Source organism: Anabrus simplex, chromosome 1, assembly GCF_040414725.1.
Source record: "Anabrus simplex isolate iqAnaSimp1 chromosome 1, ASM4041472v1, whole genome shotgun sequence".
Classification (NCBI taxonomy): Eukaryota; Metazoa; Arthropoda; class Insecta; order Orthoptera; family Tettigoniidae; genus Anabrus; species Anabrus simplex.
The window spans coordinates 928,521,739-928,539,429 of NC_090265.1; the positions used below are offsets into that span (position 1 = coordinate 928,521,739).

At 39.4% G+C, this 17,691-nt stretch overlaps 1 protein-coding gene and 1 long non-coding RNA gene across 2 annotated transcripts in view; one reads left to right on the top strand and one right to left on the bottom strand.

Moving 5' to 3' along the window:
• Window positions 1–17,691, bottom strand: part of LOC136874914 (proton channel OtopLc) — a 224,654-nt gene that overhangs the window by 75,799 nt on the left and 131,164 nt on the right. Inside the window, exon 7 of the mRNA XM_067148624.2 lies at window positions 11,735–11,910. Coding sequence (XP_067004725.2) covers window positions 11,735–11,910 — 176 coding nt within the window. The remainder of the gene's footprint in view (window positions 1–11,734; window positions 11,911–17,691) is intronic.
• LOC137501086 (uncharacterized) overlaps window positions 1–17,691 on the top strand; it is a 68,723-nt gene that overhangs the window by 24,955 nt on the left and 26,077 nt on the right. The window contains exon 2 of the long non-coding RNA XR_011018345.1: window positions 2,272–2,390. This is a non-coding gene — a long non-coding RNA (uncharacterized lncRNA). The remainder of the gene's footprint in view (window positions 1–2,271; window positions 2,391–17,691) is intronic.

A 17,691-nucleotide genomic window follows, 5' to 3' on the forward strand; every position in this document is an offset into this window, starting at 1 on the left:
CAGAGACTTGTATACCCTCTCCTTTACATCCTTACTACAACCCCTAAACACCCTCATAACCATGTGCAGAGATCTGTACCTTTTATTTACAATCCCATTTATGTGATTACCCCAATGAAGATCTTTCCTTATACTAACACCTAGGTACCTACAGTGATCCCCATAAGGAACTTTCACCCCATCAATACAGTAATTAAAAATGAGGGGACTTTTCCTATTTGTGAAACTCACAACCTGACTTTTAACCCCGTTTATCACCATAGCATTGCCTGCTGTCCATCTCACAACATTATCAAGGTCATTTTGCAGTTGCTCACAATCTTGTAACTTATTTATTACTCTATACAGAATAACATCATCCACAAAAAGCCTTATCTCTGATTCCACTTCTTTACTCATATCATTTATATACATAAGTAAACATAAAGGTCCAATAATACTGTACTGCCTTGAGGAATTCCTCTCTTAATCAATATAGGGTCAGATAAAGCTTCACCTACTCTAATTCTCTGAGATCTATTTTCTAGAAATATAGCAACCTATTCAGTTACTCTTTTGTCTAGTCCAGTTGCACTCATTTTTGTCAGTAGTCTTTTATGACCCACCCTATCAAATGCCTTAGACAGGTCAATCACAATACAGTCCACTTGACCCCTTGAATCCAAGATATCTGCTATATCTTGCTGGAATCCTACAAGTTGAGCTTCAGTGGAATAACCTTTCCTCAACCCGAACTGTCTTTTGTCAAAGTAGTTATTAATTTTGCAAACATGTCTAATATAATCAGAAAGAATGCTTTCTAAAAGCTTACATGCAATGCATGTCAAACTGACTGGCCTGTAATTTTCAGCTTTATGTCTATCACCCTTTCCTTTGTACACAGGGGCTACTATAGCAACTCTTCATTCATTTGGTATTTCTCCTTCATGCAAACAATAATCAAATATGTACTTCAGATATGGTACTATATCCCAACCCATTGTCTTTGGTATATCCTGCAAAATCTTATCACTGCTCCCTCGATCACCCTGTTTTCCTGAATGTACCTCCCTATAACCCTCCTAAACAAATTTCCTAACTTTTACATACCACTGCAGTTTAAGTGAAGGCCATCTGAGCGCAGATCCCTGTCTACCTCCCACCCATTAGAATCTAGAAATCTCATTCCCAGTTTCCCACATATCCACTCTATAGTCTCATTTAAATCCCCAATCACCTTTCAGTTAGTATCCCTCCTACACAGTATTCCACTGATAACAATCTCTGATTCCTTAAACTACACCCGTGCTACATTTACCAGATCCCACACATCCCAAACTATGTTGGTACTTATACCTGCTTGTGTTACATTGTTGGTACCAACATGAAACACTACCACCTTTTCCATTCCCTCCTCCTTCTCTTCTACTTTTTTCAAGATTTGCCTTAACCTAATTCCTGGATAACACTCTACCCTCGTTCCTTTTCCACCACACACTTTCTCCATATGTCTAACAATGGAATCCCCCATGACCAAAGCTCAACTCTACCCACCTCATTTGATTCCCTCCCCTCTTGGTCAACCGTATCTTTCCTGACAGCTGCAGAAGCTACTTCCTCTTCCCTCTACTCCCCCCCACCCCCATGACCCTGTTCCATCTGTCTTTTCCTATCCTCTACTCTACATTTCCCTTTCCTACCTTTTCCCTTCCTCCTACTTCCACACTTCTCAGCAACAGTTCCCCGTTCCTCATCTTCCCTCTGTTGTTCTACCTGCAGTGACTGATACCATTTTCTCGCAGACACCAGTCCTGAATTCTGATCCTGAATAGAGCCCTTAGCTTGCAGTTTCCTTCTTATTAGAACATTCGACCACCTGTCTTCTACAATTTCCGCCCTTTCATTCCCATCCCTCTTTTATACCTACTGTATCTTGTACATTGTTTGAGGGTGGCCTTACCTTCCTTCCTGTCTTCTGAGAGAATCCTAATTATCTCCCTCAAACTCTCCAACTCTTCCCCTATACTCCTTAATGCCTGACCACATCCACAGTTCCTACGCTTGCACTCCTTAGCCATTCATTATGGAAAAATGAAAAAAGAAAAAATAAATAAATTATGGGCAAAAAAATGAAAGGAAAGAAATATTGTCTAGAATAGTACACAAAGATCAAACAACAATAAGGTAATTAATATACTATCACACTACAATACTCCTTAGTCGTACTATATTTTTATCCTACAACACCCTTTGAAAACCGTAAAACTAATAACATTATTATTCATCTTTCAGGAATTACAGATGAACCACCTGCATTTGAGATCCAAGATAACAAAGTTGGCCAGTGCTACCTCTATGGACGTGGGAAAGACAGATCAGCAAGAAAGAGTTGTGTGCACTGCAGCAGAAAGGTGAGCCCTCGACATTCAGTGCTTATGTGTCGGGTGTGCTTTGTTTAGTGACTGTTCAGAATTTGAAAATGAACTGCTACTGTGCAGAGTTTATGACAATGAATTTTGCTTAATTTTGTGTACAAGAGATGCATAAAAAGATTCATTAGGCATAATTTCAATAATGCAAATACCATAACAATACTGTTTTATTGTTTATAATGTCAAGTGGACTTCAGTACTTCCACCATGCAAACATTTTTTATTGTTGTCTGTGTGCTGTTGGGTACTTTGCAAAACCATAAATTTTCATTGATATTCATTTTAATAAATGTTTCTACAATATTTATGAGTTTGGTGAAAATATGCATGCATAATGATGAAACCCAGAGGCTTGAACTTGGATTAAATTTTATTCACACCAGAATTGAAAATACATCACTTTGGTTTATTTACTTTTAAGAATTTTCAGTGGGTGAACATTTTTGAATTTTGTAAATGCTCAGAATAGTCCAAAGATCGATATAAAAACATGTTTCTAAATTTTAATCTTAAAGGTTAATTAGACATCGTTGATATATATTGTGGGCTACACGGGTAGTCTACACGCCTATCCATGTAACAAAACATGGCGCGCCTGATGGAGGGTTAAAAATTAAGTTCCCAGAAGGAAACCATCATTTAATTTCATCGAATGCTAAAGTTAAAAACATTCAAGCCCTTAGGTCTTTTACAATTGTGAATTGCCAGATTTTTGCTCTGTGTGGCAGTGGGCTCATCTGTTGGATTGCTGCACTTTTCCAGCTGAATTTTTTGTGGTTTGCTGCTCTTTTCCCCCATTTTCAGTGTTTATTTCTCGTCTTTTTAGTGCTAGTAGCACCCATCACTGCAATTTTAATCATCACTCTCAGAATTTTCTGATTTACTGTTACTTTTCTCAGATCTGCCACTGTTACTATCTCCACTGGCACTAATTTCACAATCTGAAGTTTCTGTCTCACTTTCATTTTCACTTCTGTTCAGAATATCCAACAAAATATCACCACTAGCTAACAACTGGCTCTATTCATCTACTCACTTTAAAAAAAATTTTTTTGTTTTACAGTTTGCTTTACGTCGCACCGACACTGGTAGGTCTTATTGCAACGATGGGGGGATAGGGAATGGCTATGAATGGGAAGTAAGTGGCCATGACCTTAATTAAGATACAGCCCCAGCATTTGCCTTGTGTGAAAATGGAAAACCATGGAAAACCATCTTCAGGGCTGCTGACAGTGGGATTTGAACCCACTATCTCCAGAATGCAAGCTTATAGATGCGTGCCCCTAACTGCATGGCCAACTCACTCAGTTCATCTACTCACCTGCGATGGAGATGCACAGGATGGGGAATGACTTTCCAAGGTCAGTTGTTATACAAATTGGTCGAGATAATCAAATGCTATAACTAATGGGAGAAAGAGCAACTCCTCCTCCTTCCGACGGTTCTGTATATAGTATGTCAGTGCCATCTCTTGGCAGAACATCTGAAATAAGTGCTTAAAGCTACTCTTGTTCAGTACCATGGCTGCAAGTTGTCAAGGTACGTTGTGTCCCATGAACTATCGCAGGTTGAGCCATAAGTATATGCCAGTGAGTTAAGAGTTATGAGGTTTTCATTACATCCATTTTTAGAGCCTCTAGCATAACTCATATTGCATGAAAAGAGGAAATAATGTAACTTTCACTTGAAAATACTGTATTAGTTAATTTAGATGACTGAAACATGTAGTTTGATAACTTGATCAATCATTAATTTCTTGTTTTATTAACCCAATCGCATCATTTGACATCCCTAGGTCACAAAAATTATTCGTGCCATATGAATCCAATGACGAGCTCAGCTCGCGGCGATGCACTGCTGTATATCAATACATGTAGTTCTGTTACTAACTCACAGATGCCGCTTGTATGTATTCTCAGCTGAAGTTTAGACATGTGGCTTTGGTTATTTCTTGCGCTCCAGGTTATCACATTTCTGGAACTAGAGATAAAGGAATCTTTGTCCATATTATTTCACTTACGTCAGTTGCAATCATGGCGTCAAGCAGATGTGTTGGTACTGGGTGAGTTGGCCATGCGGTTAGGGGCGAGTGACTGTGAGCTTGCATCCGGGAGATAGTGGGTTCGATTCCCACTGTCGGCAGCCCTGAAGATGGTTTACCGTGGTTTCCCATTTTCACACCAGGCAAATGCTGGGGCTGTACCTTAATTAAGGCCACGGCTGCTTCCTTCCAACTTCTAGGCATTTCCTATCCCATCATCGCCATAAGACCTATCTGTGTCGGTGCGACGTAAATCCACTAGAAAAAAAAAGATGTTTTGGTGTTGATGAAGATGGAAATAGATAGTGTTTTAGAGAGTGATTATGAAGACACTGATGTTTGTGATGACAAAATAGACCCTGAAGGTCTTAGTTCGAGCTCGAGTGATGCGTGTAGTAGTGCTGATGACACAGAAAGTGATACAAACGATGATGGTGGGCAAGTCTACGGCGAGACCACGTGACCTTCGAGAGGCCGTAGTTTTGTGTAGGCTATGGATATGTCATTGAAAATCTACGTGCTTTTAACTCCTAAAGGGATAAGACCCCTCAGTGTGTTTTTGTGGTGCGACTTCACCATGGCCCACATCCTCAGTGTGTGCCGTAGTGCGGGATTTAAATGGGTTTTCTCAGCGAACTGCTATGGTATTTAAATAGGATGAAAATGGGTTAAATAACCATTTTTACAGGCAATTAAATCTATGATGTTTGATCATTATCAATGGCCAAAGAGTATTTCACATTAAATTCTGCCCCCTCTAGGGACACCAAGACCTTGACATCAGTGTGGGGGGGCTTGTGTGCTTGTTGATCCCGAGGCCTGTGGCAGCTCAAGGTTACCTATGATGGATTGGCCTCGGTGTATGGCAAGACTAACAAGATGTCCCCTGAGTTGCCTGAGAGGTGTCTGTGCTCTTTATTCTTCATTACTATTTCTACCCTTCTATTCTCACATTCTTAAATTTAATTCCTTTTCCTGTCTAGCCAACCTCTCTGCCTCAAGTAGTAAAGTTCTACGGAGGTTTCAACACCCCCCCCAATCACAAGTTTTGGGTCATGGCGAGGTGATGTATGAATACTGGGAGAGTATTTCATAGCGACTCTCCCCAGTCACAACTTACGTGTCATGGTGAGGCGATGAATGGATACTGGGAGAGTAGTTCTTAGCGACCCCCTCCAGGTGCTGGGTGCCCTCGGGAGTATATAGACTTGCCTTTGGTACATCTCTGCCCAAGGTCAACTTTCTTACACCATGTACTGATGGGACAGTGAATGGTTTCTAATTTTACTAGTTTTAATTCATTTAAAGAGGGTGGCACCCTCCAAAAACCAGTCTTTTAAAATGCGAAAAAGGAAAAGATATACGCCAGTTGAATTGAATATAGACAGTGACGATTGGCTCCCTCGATTCCTGGTAGCTTCCAGGGTTGATGGTCAGGGCTTTTTGAACTTAAGTCCTTTCTTAATAAGCAATTCTGTTGAAGATATTGTTGGTGGTGAAGTGGAAGAAATGCAGAAGTTGCAGGATGGATTAGTACTGATCAAAACATCAACAACAGAGCAAAGTAGACGGCTGCTTGCAGTTACGATGTTCGGGAATATGGCGGTCAAGATTGAGAAGCACAAATCCCCGAACTCCTGCCAAGGAGTTATATTCCATAGGGATTTGGTCAAGGCTTCTGACAATGGCGTGATAAGGAATCTTGTACGTCAGGGCATTACCAATGTGCGTAGGTTAAAAAGGTGTGTTGGTGATAAGCTGCTCGATACAGGCGCTTTAATCTTAACATTCAACGCCCAGTCATTACCTGATAGATTCAAAGTTGCCGTGTACTGTCTGACAGTCCGACCATATATTTCAGCACCAATGAGGTGTTATAACTGCCAAAAATTTGGCCACACCTCATTGCATTGTCAAGGTTCGTCAACCTGTAGGCTCTGTGGAAAATTGGTACATGCTGGTGTCGAATGCACACCACCACTTATCTGCGTCAACTGCACTGGTGTGCATACTCAAATATCCAAGGACTGTCCCACTTTCAGGAAGGAGAAAAAGATCCAGGAGATCAAAACACTGGATAAACTCTCCTATCCAGATGCCCGGAGGAAGTTTAATTCTATGGCTGCTCCAGAATTCTCCGTCTCCTTTGCTGAAAAGGTTGCACTAGTACGGATCTTTCTGGGGGAATTTTATACCCACAGCAAGCACTTCCAATACTGAAACATCGAATAGTAGCCACCAACAATTATCAGTTATGCAGAGTAATGAAGGTTCCAAGAAGGTACCCACAACACCTGAGAAACCATCAAGTGCTTTATTGCTAGTGTCATCTGGGAAGGCTACTTCCCAGGCACGTTCAGCTGGGAAGTCCTCCCCTACCAGTGCGGGGGAAGAAACTTCCCCAAATAGTGCTGGAGAGTCCAGTCCTCCTACCAAAGCCCAGAACATAAAGGAGGAGAAGGGGAAGCCCCAGCGCTCCCTTAAAATGTTGGAGAAGAAGCCTTCTCACACCCGATTGAGGGTCACAGGGTCCCCTAAGAAGACCGGCAATCCATCTGCTGGCACTCCTTCGAAGATTAAAGAACCGGTGGGCAAGAGTGAGAGGCCCCATTGACCTCTTAGATCCCTTTCGGGGGGAACCCACATCTCCCAGAAAGAAGGCCCACCGCTCCAAATCTGAGAGTTCACCATCTATGGAGTGTTCAGTCTCCAAGTCACCCTATACTAAGGAGACAATGGAGACTGAAGCACTCATTGTTGTGGATGATGAAGATGACAAAAGATAAAAGAGACAAAGACGGTGGAAAGTGGCAGGTAGTTGACCGAAAGAAGGGCAAGCAATTGTCCTAATTTTGTGACGCTACCAATCCACACAATGGCACTATTGCAGTGGAACTGCAATAGATATCACTGTCGCCTAGTTGAGTTATGTCAATTGATATCCATCTCTGCGGCTCCATAGTCTGTCTACAGGAATCTCGTTTGAGATCTAGACATGACACACGCAGCAATGAAGTACCGCTCCATACTCCGCTAGATGCAGTTGCAGTTTTCACTCCATTGCCAGTAATGACAACAGTGTGCAACGTGTACTTTCCACAGGACTACGATCTTGAAATGCATGAACTCCAAGATCTGATCGCTCAGTTACCTCCTCCTTTTCTCTTGCTGGAAGACGTGAGCACCCGTAACACCCTTTGCGGTTCACCACTTCCTGCGCTAGGGGGAGGATTCTCAACCTGATCAACCTGTTCGATCTTTGCATGCTTAACACGGGGAACCAACACATTTCAGCAGCGCTTATGGCACATTCTCACACCGGGATGTCACCTTGTGCAGTCATGCGCTAGTTCCCCTGTTAAGGTGGCAAGTACAAGATGACCTCTGTGTTAGTGACCACTTCCCAATAATTCTAATGCTCTTGAACCAAAGACAGTCCAAAGTACCCAAGCGCTGGTTACTTTGGTGGGCAAACTGGCCAGAATTTTCCATACGTACAGTAATGGCCAATGATATGCTGGAGTCTATTGACGATGACGTTTCTTCCATTACTACTGGAATTCCGGCTTCTGCAAAGGAAACAATTCCTTCCTTGTCCGGTATCCCTCGCCAGAAACAGATCCCATGGGAGACCGACAAAATTGCAGCAGCCATACGTGATCGCCAATGGGCTTTTATCATCAAAATCCTTCGATGGCCAGTCATATCACATTTAAGTGTCTGCGCACCAAGGCCCATTGTATGATTTGAGAAAGTAAGAAAGCTACTTGGGAAAAGTATGTGTCTTCCATGACAGCACATACTCCGTCATCACAAGTGTGAAGAAAACTCCGCCGTATAGTCGGAGTACAGAATTGCCCTCAGTCCCTGGAATCTCCATTAATGGAGATATAGTTACAATTCCTTCAGTCATTGCAGACCACATCACATCACATTTCGCAGATACATCCAGCTCTGGGAGATACAACTCTGCATTTTTACCATTTAAGCATGAGACAGGCACACCATCTCTCCTTCGCCTCTAGTTCTTCGCATTCCTACAATGTGCCTCACAGACTGGGAATTGCGGAGTGCACTCACGCTGTGCAGAGACATGGCTCCTGGACCATAAAAAACCAAAATCAAATGATTAAACATTTGAGTGACCGATGTCTCAAGGATATTCTCATCGTATTCAACAGAATATAGAAAGAGAGAGTGTTTCCATCTCATTGGCTTGAGGGAATTGTGATACCAATTCCCAAGCCAGGTAAAGATGCAAAACGTCTGTATAGTCATAGGCCAATATGCCTTACAAATGGCCTTTGTAAGCTATTTGAAAAGATGGTTAACCAGAGTCTTGTGAGGGCCATGGGAAAGGAAGGTCTCTTGACTAACTACCAGTGTGGTTTTCGCTCTCATCGGTCTGCCACCGATCATCTCGTCAGACTTGAGAGTGCCATTGAGGAGGCCTTTCTCCGGAAGGAATACCTAGTTGCTGTGTTTTTTGACCTGGAGAAAGCTTATGATACTACCTGGCGATATGGGATTCTCTCCACACTACACCAGTGGGGGTTCTGGGGAAATTTGCCAATGTTTATTGAGAATTTCATGTCCCTCCAGCTCTTTCGAGTCTGAGTAGGGAATGCATTTTCTCAATAACATTCAAGAAAATGGAGTACCACAGAGATCTTTGCTGAGTGTCATGCTTTGCTGGGAGACAGCTACAGCAAGCTATTAACCAAGTCGACAGATGGGCCCTACAACATGATTTTCGATTTTCAGCGGCGAAAACCTCAGTTGAACACTTATGTCAAGGTTGGCTTGTGTATCTTCAACCAGAGCTCCGCTTGCAAAACAGTGTCTTACCAGTGGTAGACACCTGCAGATTCCTAGGCCTACCTTTTGATAAGAGACTAATGTGGCAGCCTCACATCCGCTAGCTGAAGGTTGCCTGCATGAAGAGATTTAAACATGCTTAAGTGCTGCTACGTTTCTACATGGCAGCAGTCCTCTCCCAAATGGATTATTGTAGTGTGGCTTATGGCTCAGCATCAAGATCTGTGCTGAGCCTTTTAGACAGTGTTCACCATAGTGGAGTTAGGCTGGCAATGGGAGCTTTCCGTACTAGCCCCATTCCCAGCCTACTCGCTGAAGCGGGAGTTCCATTTTTAGGATAAAGAGGCAGCAGTTACTCCTCACATACTCTGCCAAAATTTGTGAAATGTTATTACATCCAAGCTATCAATGCATCTCTAGTACCCAATACCACCAGAGGTACCACCGAATGCCACATGACCAGTTAGGTTTCGAATTGTTAGCTTGTTTTGAAGCTTCCACCTAAAATACTTTATTTATGTATTGTTATTTTACAGTATCAGTTTTGACTTTGTGAAGGTCATCTTCAGCTGACTAACATAACATGTAATTGAAACATCACTGATACAATAAGAACGTCACATAGTATAGGTAAAACATTGTCAATTTGTGAATATTCTTAGTCCTAGCTTAAGCATTCGTCTACGTTAAATGATATGAAAATTAAAACTTAGCTAGCTAGTTACTTTACGTCGCACCGACACAGATAGGTCTTATGGCGATGATGGGACAGGGAAGGGCTGGGAGTGGGAAGGAAGTAGCCGTGGCCTTAATTAAGGTACAGTCCCAGCATTTGCCTGGGGTGAAAATGGGAAACCATGGAAAACCATCTTCAGGGCTGCCGACAGTGGGGTTCGAACCTACTATCTCCCGAATACTGGATACTGGCCGCACTTAAGCGACTGCAGCTATCGAACTCGGTGAATTAAAACTTAACATTACTATTATGTACATGGATGTTATATGTTTAATACAATGTTCTTAAATTATAAATGTTCACTATTCCACTATAATAACTTTGAGGAAGTAATTTTGAGAATTTATGAACCTGTTACCAAAGAAGTTTTAATACACTGAGAATGTTAAACAAGTGTGTATTTGTGTTGAGGGGGGCCTACAATAACAAAAATTAGATGAGTGTTAATTTAATTTGAATGTTGCTTGTAAAATGTTGTTATATTCCCAATGACACCACCTTCACTACACATCAAACAGTAAAGTTGTTAAGAGTATACACTTATCAGCTCTACATACGGACATCAACATTCAAGAATTTAAAACAGACAATCTGTTTTTTTAAACATGAAAGTATGTTAAAAAATATTATATACTCAAATATCATTAATATTATTGATTAAGTTTCAATTTACCATCAGAGAAGTTCAAAGAAATAAGCATTTTGCATATACAACATCATTCTTTGTTCTCTCATATGTATAAGACATAGAGAATTTACAAGGCTTTTGAAATACTATATGAAGGAAAAAAATATATGAGAAAACCAGTCTTATTAATTTGATGTGAGCTCACATTCAGGAGATAGTGGGTTCAAAACTGACTTCAGCAAACCTGACGTTGGTCTACCGTCGTTTCCCATTTTCATACTAGGCAGTACCTTAATTAAGGTCCCAGTCATTTCCTTTTCAGCCCTAGCTCTGTCCTATCCTCTTGTCACCATCAGACCTCCCTGAGTTGGTTTGATGTAAAACAAAGAGCTTTAAAAAAAAATGATGTTGCAAGAAGGAAAATTATGGAGCCTTGCTTCATTTCTTTATATTTCACGCAAATAAATATAAGAAGAAGATGCTAAAATACTACCGTATTTACGTGAATAATCCCCGCCACCGAATAATCCCTGCACCCTAACTTTATGTAGGCTTATTTTGAAAAAAAAAAAAAAGCCAACATTGACGAAAAAAAAAAAAAAAACGCATCCGAATTTTGTGCCTCAATTTTTTAAAATGTGTGGGTATTATTTGCGTAAATACACGCGAATAATCCCCGCTACCGTATTTACGCGAATAATACCCGCCACTGAATAATCCCACACCCTAAATTTAGAAAAGCTGATTTTGAAAAAAAAAAAATGCCATCATTGACACAAATAAAACCCGCACCCCAATTTCATGCCTCAAATTAAAAAAAAAAATGTGCGGGTATTATTCGCGTAAATACGGTATATCTATGATGGTAAGGGATGAAACAGTTGGTGAGAACTAATCATCTAGAAATTGTTGAGATGGAGAGAAATTCTGTAGTAAAGAAAAGTAATACAATAATAAAACTTTACACTTAAGTAAGATCACATATTTTAATTAAATGGAAATATTTTATGTTATGTTTTCAATTGCTAATGATGAAGAGTTGGAAGATTTTTCTAAGTGCTGTACTATTTATTTAACAAAAGAATAGTTTTCATACTTACATTTGAGTATTTAAAAATGAAATACAACTGGAAGAAGGAGAATAGAGGATATAAGATGTCAAGTACAAGAGTGGGAACGCTGGCACAGTTGTAAAAGTCATCTGTCTCAGAAGTCAAGAACACAATCTGGTAGCCCAACAATAAACCACTGTGTATCAGATGTCCAAAGCAAAACACTGGAAGAAACCATTATTCAGCTTTAAGTAAAATTATACTTGTTCTCTTCACATACAAATTGTACAATATGGGATTTGCTGCAAATTTCTGAGTTATAAATAACAGACCGTAAGATTAGGATGACCATTTGTTCAACATTTTATAGGATAATACTTCTCTTCCTTAAATTTGTGTTCAACTTTCTGTAAAAAATAAAATAACATAGTATATGTCCTTTAAAAAGTATTCTGAATGTCTTGTGAAATGTCCTGTTTACAGTTCAAGTCCATATTCAACATAGATTTAAATTCTTGAAATAGATTTTCAGCTTATTAGGTCATTTAGAGTATATATAGTACCTGCTGGAGAGATGTTAAGTACAGGACAAAAATAGCCAATCGGGCATTGGTGAGAGCCAAAGCCACAACTCTCGAATTTTGCATCTGATGCTCTCCTGTTTGAGCTATGGTAATCAAGGTCATTCTTGTTCTGTTGGCTGGGATCTGAGTTAGAGGTCTAGCACAACTGCAAAGTTTGGTAGTCATCCGCTGTTGGTCCCCATTTGAATACAATATTTAACCAGACTTGTAACTTACGATCCCACTAAGAGCCTAAGAATGATCTTGGTCACTATACCTCAGAAAGGAGAGCAATATATTATTTTCCAAAATTGTGAATGACTTCCTTTCTGATGATGATCTTGTGTGGCTATTGCTAGTCTGGTGAAGCCCTTGTAAAGTAGATCCTCCGGTAAGGGTAGGCAGTACGGGAAACTGCATGTTACTGTGGTGGAGGATAGTGTTGTGCATGTGGTATGTGAGTTGCAGGGTTGTTGGAGACAGCACGAACACCCAGTCCCTGAGCCAAGTGAATTAACCACTTAAGATTAAAATCCCTAACTGGCCGGGAATTGAACCCAGGGCCTTCTGAAATGAAGGCCACTGCACTGATAATTTAGCCAATGAGCCTTTGTGGTTATTTATAACTGTTAGGTTCTTCAGTCTGCAGAAAGTAATTTTGAATAAATAAATGTATAAACTATCTGAAAAAGAAAACATATGGTAACAGAATTATACCTGAGAAAGAAACAACTTTATTAAAAATTATTATAAATTTATTTATTCAAAATTAGATTCAGCAGATTGAAGAATCTAACAGTTATAATTTAACTGAGTTGAAACTGAAAACAGATGGCTTCAGATATCATAAACCTTTGTGATACATTTGTGAAGAAGGTCAACAATGCTCCTAACATACCTGAAGTAAGAAAACATTATTATTGTAAAAGAAGAAACATAAAAGAGCCAAAACTTTTAGTGGATTTAGACATGACTGATCCTGCATTAGCAAACAATTTTCAGAAGAACATAAAAGGAACAAGGAAAGATGTTCACTGCGATAATCACATTAACGAAATTGGAAGTAAAGGTTTACAGATGTCTTCACATACAGTAGTTACAAGGGTATTTTGTATTTATAGTTAGAATGTAAAGGAGAGGGCATAAAAGTATCTGGTAAGACTGCAATTAGAGTATGGTTCCATTGTATGGAACCCATACTAGGATTACTCGATACGAGAACTGGAAAAAATCCAAAGAAATTTTTACAATCTGCTTTACGTCATGCCGACACAGATAGGTCTCATGATGGTGATGGAAGAGTAAAGGGCTAGGAATGGGAAGGAAGCAGCTCTTGTGGCAGATTCACTATCAGTTGTTTACCTAGTTTTTTCATAAATGATTTCAAAAAGTTAGAAATTTATTAAACATCTCCTTTGGTAAATTATTCCAATTCCTAATTCTTCTTCCTATAAATGATTATTTGTCCTAATTTGTTCTCTTGAATTGTATCTCCATAATACGATCCTTTTTAGTTTAAAAGTACCATTCATGCTTATTTGTCTACTAATGTCATTCCATGCCATCTCTTCGCTAACAGCTCAGTACATACTGCTTAACTGAGCAGCTCATCTCCTTATTTTAAATTTTCCACTAGGGATGTTATCAGGTCCAGTTGCTTTGCTGTTTTTCATGCCAGCTGCAACCTCAGCAGGCATCGTGGGTGGAACTGCACTCTTTACTGGATTGGTTATGTAACACCGGTCCAGCCACACTGGGATAGCCTCAAGAGGCGTCTAGCTGAGCATCTCTGCTGTGTACCATCTATAACTTCAGTTTCTCAGTAGAGCTCACCTGGTTTTATCAGCACCACATCTAGAATATTATTCCCTCTAGTTCGTTTGATCACTTTCTGATTCAACTGTCCTTCCCAGATGAACTTATTTGCCATTTGTTGGCCATGCTTTCTGTCATTCACATTACCTTCCCAGCTAACATTTGGCAAATTGAGATCACCTTCTGCAATCACATTCCTTTCTGTGTCATTTCCTCTCTTATCAAATATTTCTGCATCAGATTTCCATCAAATTGCTTATTATTTTTTAAGATAAACTTTACACCTAGAATTTCATGTTTCTCATCCTTAACTTTTTCGTAAGTTACAAATTCTTCTTTGACCAGTAACATATAAATAGATTCACATGTAAATTCCTTGAAATAAAGTACTTTGCCCATGTCTGAATACAAGGTAACTTGTTAAATTCAGGCTCATTACTACTCTCATTCAAGAATTGTTTGAAATTGCAGAACTGGTCAAAAGATTTCACATAATCAATTTGAAAGGATTTACACAGCTTGCAGATAAAGAATATTTTTTCTACATTACAATAATCCATATCACTTTTCAGCGCCATCAATTTAAAACAGACCAAGACCCATCGTTTAAAGTATTCATAGCATGATACATACAACAACATAGCTTCCTTCATATAAATACTAGCTTCTTTATCAGAACCTTATTTTCTAGCGTTTTCTAACTTCTTTTTATCTTTGAGGTAAATGAACTTCCCTTGCAATCTGTTTTGAAGGACCTGACAAATGTATCCAGGATTTCCATTATTTCAAGAATAGAAGAAATAATTCCATGTGCTGTTAATCTATAACCACATTTCTATATATTAATATGATATCAATGATGCCAATGCGTAATGAAGAACACTTGTAAAAATGAAGTAGTAAAACAAATTACCCCAAAATAAGCAGATTCACTATAAAGGAGGACATTTTGGCCCCAGACAGTGGTCTAAAAAGGAGGACATGTCCAGATATATGAGAACGTCTGATAACCCTATGAGTGAACTAAAAATTGTTACCAATATCCAGTGAAAAACCATTAAGTACTCTGCACCTTCAAGAACACAAATAGCTTCACATTATATGATAAGCTATCATATAATGCATCTGTAGACGATTTTGTTTTCATATGGCAAACTACATGTGTTAATCTTCGAGTTTTAATATAGAATTTTGACGACATTTTAAATAGACTTTTATAATAACCTAAACCATAAACCACAAATATGTATTTTTAAAACATTATAGATTTATTGTTCTTTATTGATGTCATTGTGTCATTGTTATGTCAACTTTTAAGATTTATGGCTGAAGATGACTTCCAAGAAAAGTCTAAAGTAGCACCATGATGTTTTAACCTATAGTTACTATTTTTTTTATTTTTAATCGTATGGCCTCAGCTACCATGTGCAGACATTTCAATCTGACGCCATCTGGCTGTCTGCTCGTCAATTTCAAGGTTCCGTTTTACTCTATGCCTGCTAGATGGCAGACCGAGTAAACCGAAACTCTCTTGGGCGTCTATGGCTGAGATTTAATGAATTTTGGCAGGTAAACACCAAATGTGTCACCAGAGATCTTTTACATGCCGACATCATACGACGTGGAGTGTCGAATGGACTTTTTTCTGCCCTTCAAAAATCCGACTACCTCTGCCGGGTTTGAACCCGCTATCTTGGGATCCGGAGGCCGACACTCTACCACTGATCCACAGAGGCAGCTATAGTTACTATAATAAATGTGTATTGAATAGGTGGAACTCTTTCTTCATTTGAGTTGTAATTATCTTCAATACGGACCACTATGAACATTATAACTTTTATGAATATCCAGTGATCCAAAAAACAACTTTGATTGAAAAAGTTTGACCCAAAAGTCCAAGACATATGTATCTGTTCCCCATACAAGAATTGACTGAAAAATATTGGACCAAGTCATTGAAAATCATTGTGCAATATAAAATACTGAATTCTGAACATTTTCATGTGACTGAGCACCATAAAATGCTTCATTCAATGATGAAAATCCACAGCTTATTTCCAGTTTCAACCAGTTCAGGAATGGAATGAATGAAGCCACCATCTAGTAGCGAGGATATGAACTGTGCCAGCTGCCAAAGCCTGATGCACTCCTCTGGAACATTGATTAATGACTGACAGATGAAATGAAATGATACTGGAGTTGCTGGAATGAAAGATGACAGGGAAAACTGGAGTTCCCAGAGAAAAACCTGTGCCACCTCTGCTTTGTCCAGCACAAATCTCATATGGAGTGACTGGGATTTGAACCACAGAACCCAATGGTGAGAGGCCGGCGCACTGCCACCTGAGCCATGGGGGCACCTCATTTAATAATGTTCATTGAAATTACAAAAATACATCTATTTGTATTTCCAAATTCTTTCATATAACTCCATTGTAACTTCCTCATTAGGAGAGATATCCTTACAGAATAAATTCAAGAACATACACATCTCATTTTAGAAGGACCGAGCTCGATAGCTATAGTCGCTTAAGTGTGTCCAGTATCCAGGCAGCCCTGAAGATGATTTTCCGTGGTTTCCCATTTTCACAGCAGGCAAATCTCACATGGCTGTACCTTAATTAAGGCCACGGCCACTTCCTTCCAATTCCTAGGCCTTTCCTATCCCATCATTGCCATAAGACATATCTGTGTCGGTGCAAAAAAAAAAAAAAAAAAAAAAAAAAAAAAAAAAAAAAAAAAAAAAAAAAAAAAAAAAAGGAAAAACATTTTAGAAGGAATGAGAATTGTTAACTGGTTAGACAAATGTTGTATTATTATGAACATGCCGATTGTCGTATGACAGTAAATATTAAGACATAATACTCTTTTGCCAGATAAATAATATTAATGATGATAAATCCTGGATGTTTTACAATGAGCCATGCTTTGTGACCAAAGTAGAAACCTCAACAAGGGAATGGTACCAAAATGTTTGGTTTCAACGACACTTGCAGAATTATTTTTAACTGATGGCTAATTAGGACTGACAAGTTTCTACCAGGTTTTAAATCATAGCTTTTTGCAGAACATCAAGAATTTCTTCTAGTTTGGATCATAACATGAACTCTAAAAATATGTCGTATTGAATACAGGAAGAGCATTTTAACCAAGAACCAGGCATACAATATTTTTCCTATTGGCAACATGACAGCTGTCTGCTGAATTGTCCAGGACATGCTCAGGCATCTGTCCTGGTCTTGGAGGCAAGGCAAGCTTGTTGGTGAATGGGTTTTAAGTTGTGTGCTGTTCTGTTTTGTGTATGAAATCATGAAATGAGTTATTGGTTGGTGTATGTTTACTACTGTACAACGTGTATAGAAGTTTATGAAGAGATGGAGCGCAGCAACTTATTATAATACCAATATAAATGGTCCGTTATTGGACATTATAAATTTTCCGTCTAACTCATTCCTGGTTGCCAGCGTTTCGCCCTCGTGAGCTAGGCTGGGCTCATCAGTTGGTACCTAGCACACCTACCAAGGCTAGTACTAGCCAGCGTCTTGGTAGGTGTGCTAGGTACCACCTGATGAGCCCAGCCTAGCACACGAGGGCGAAACGCTGGCAACCAGGAATGAGTTAGCCGGA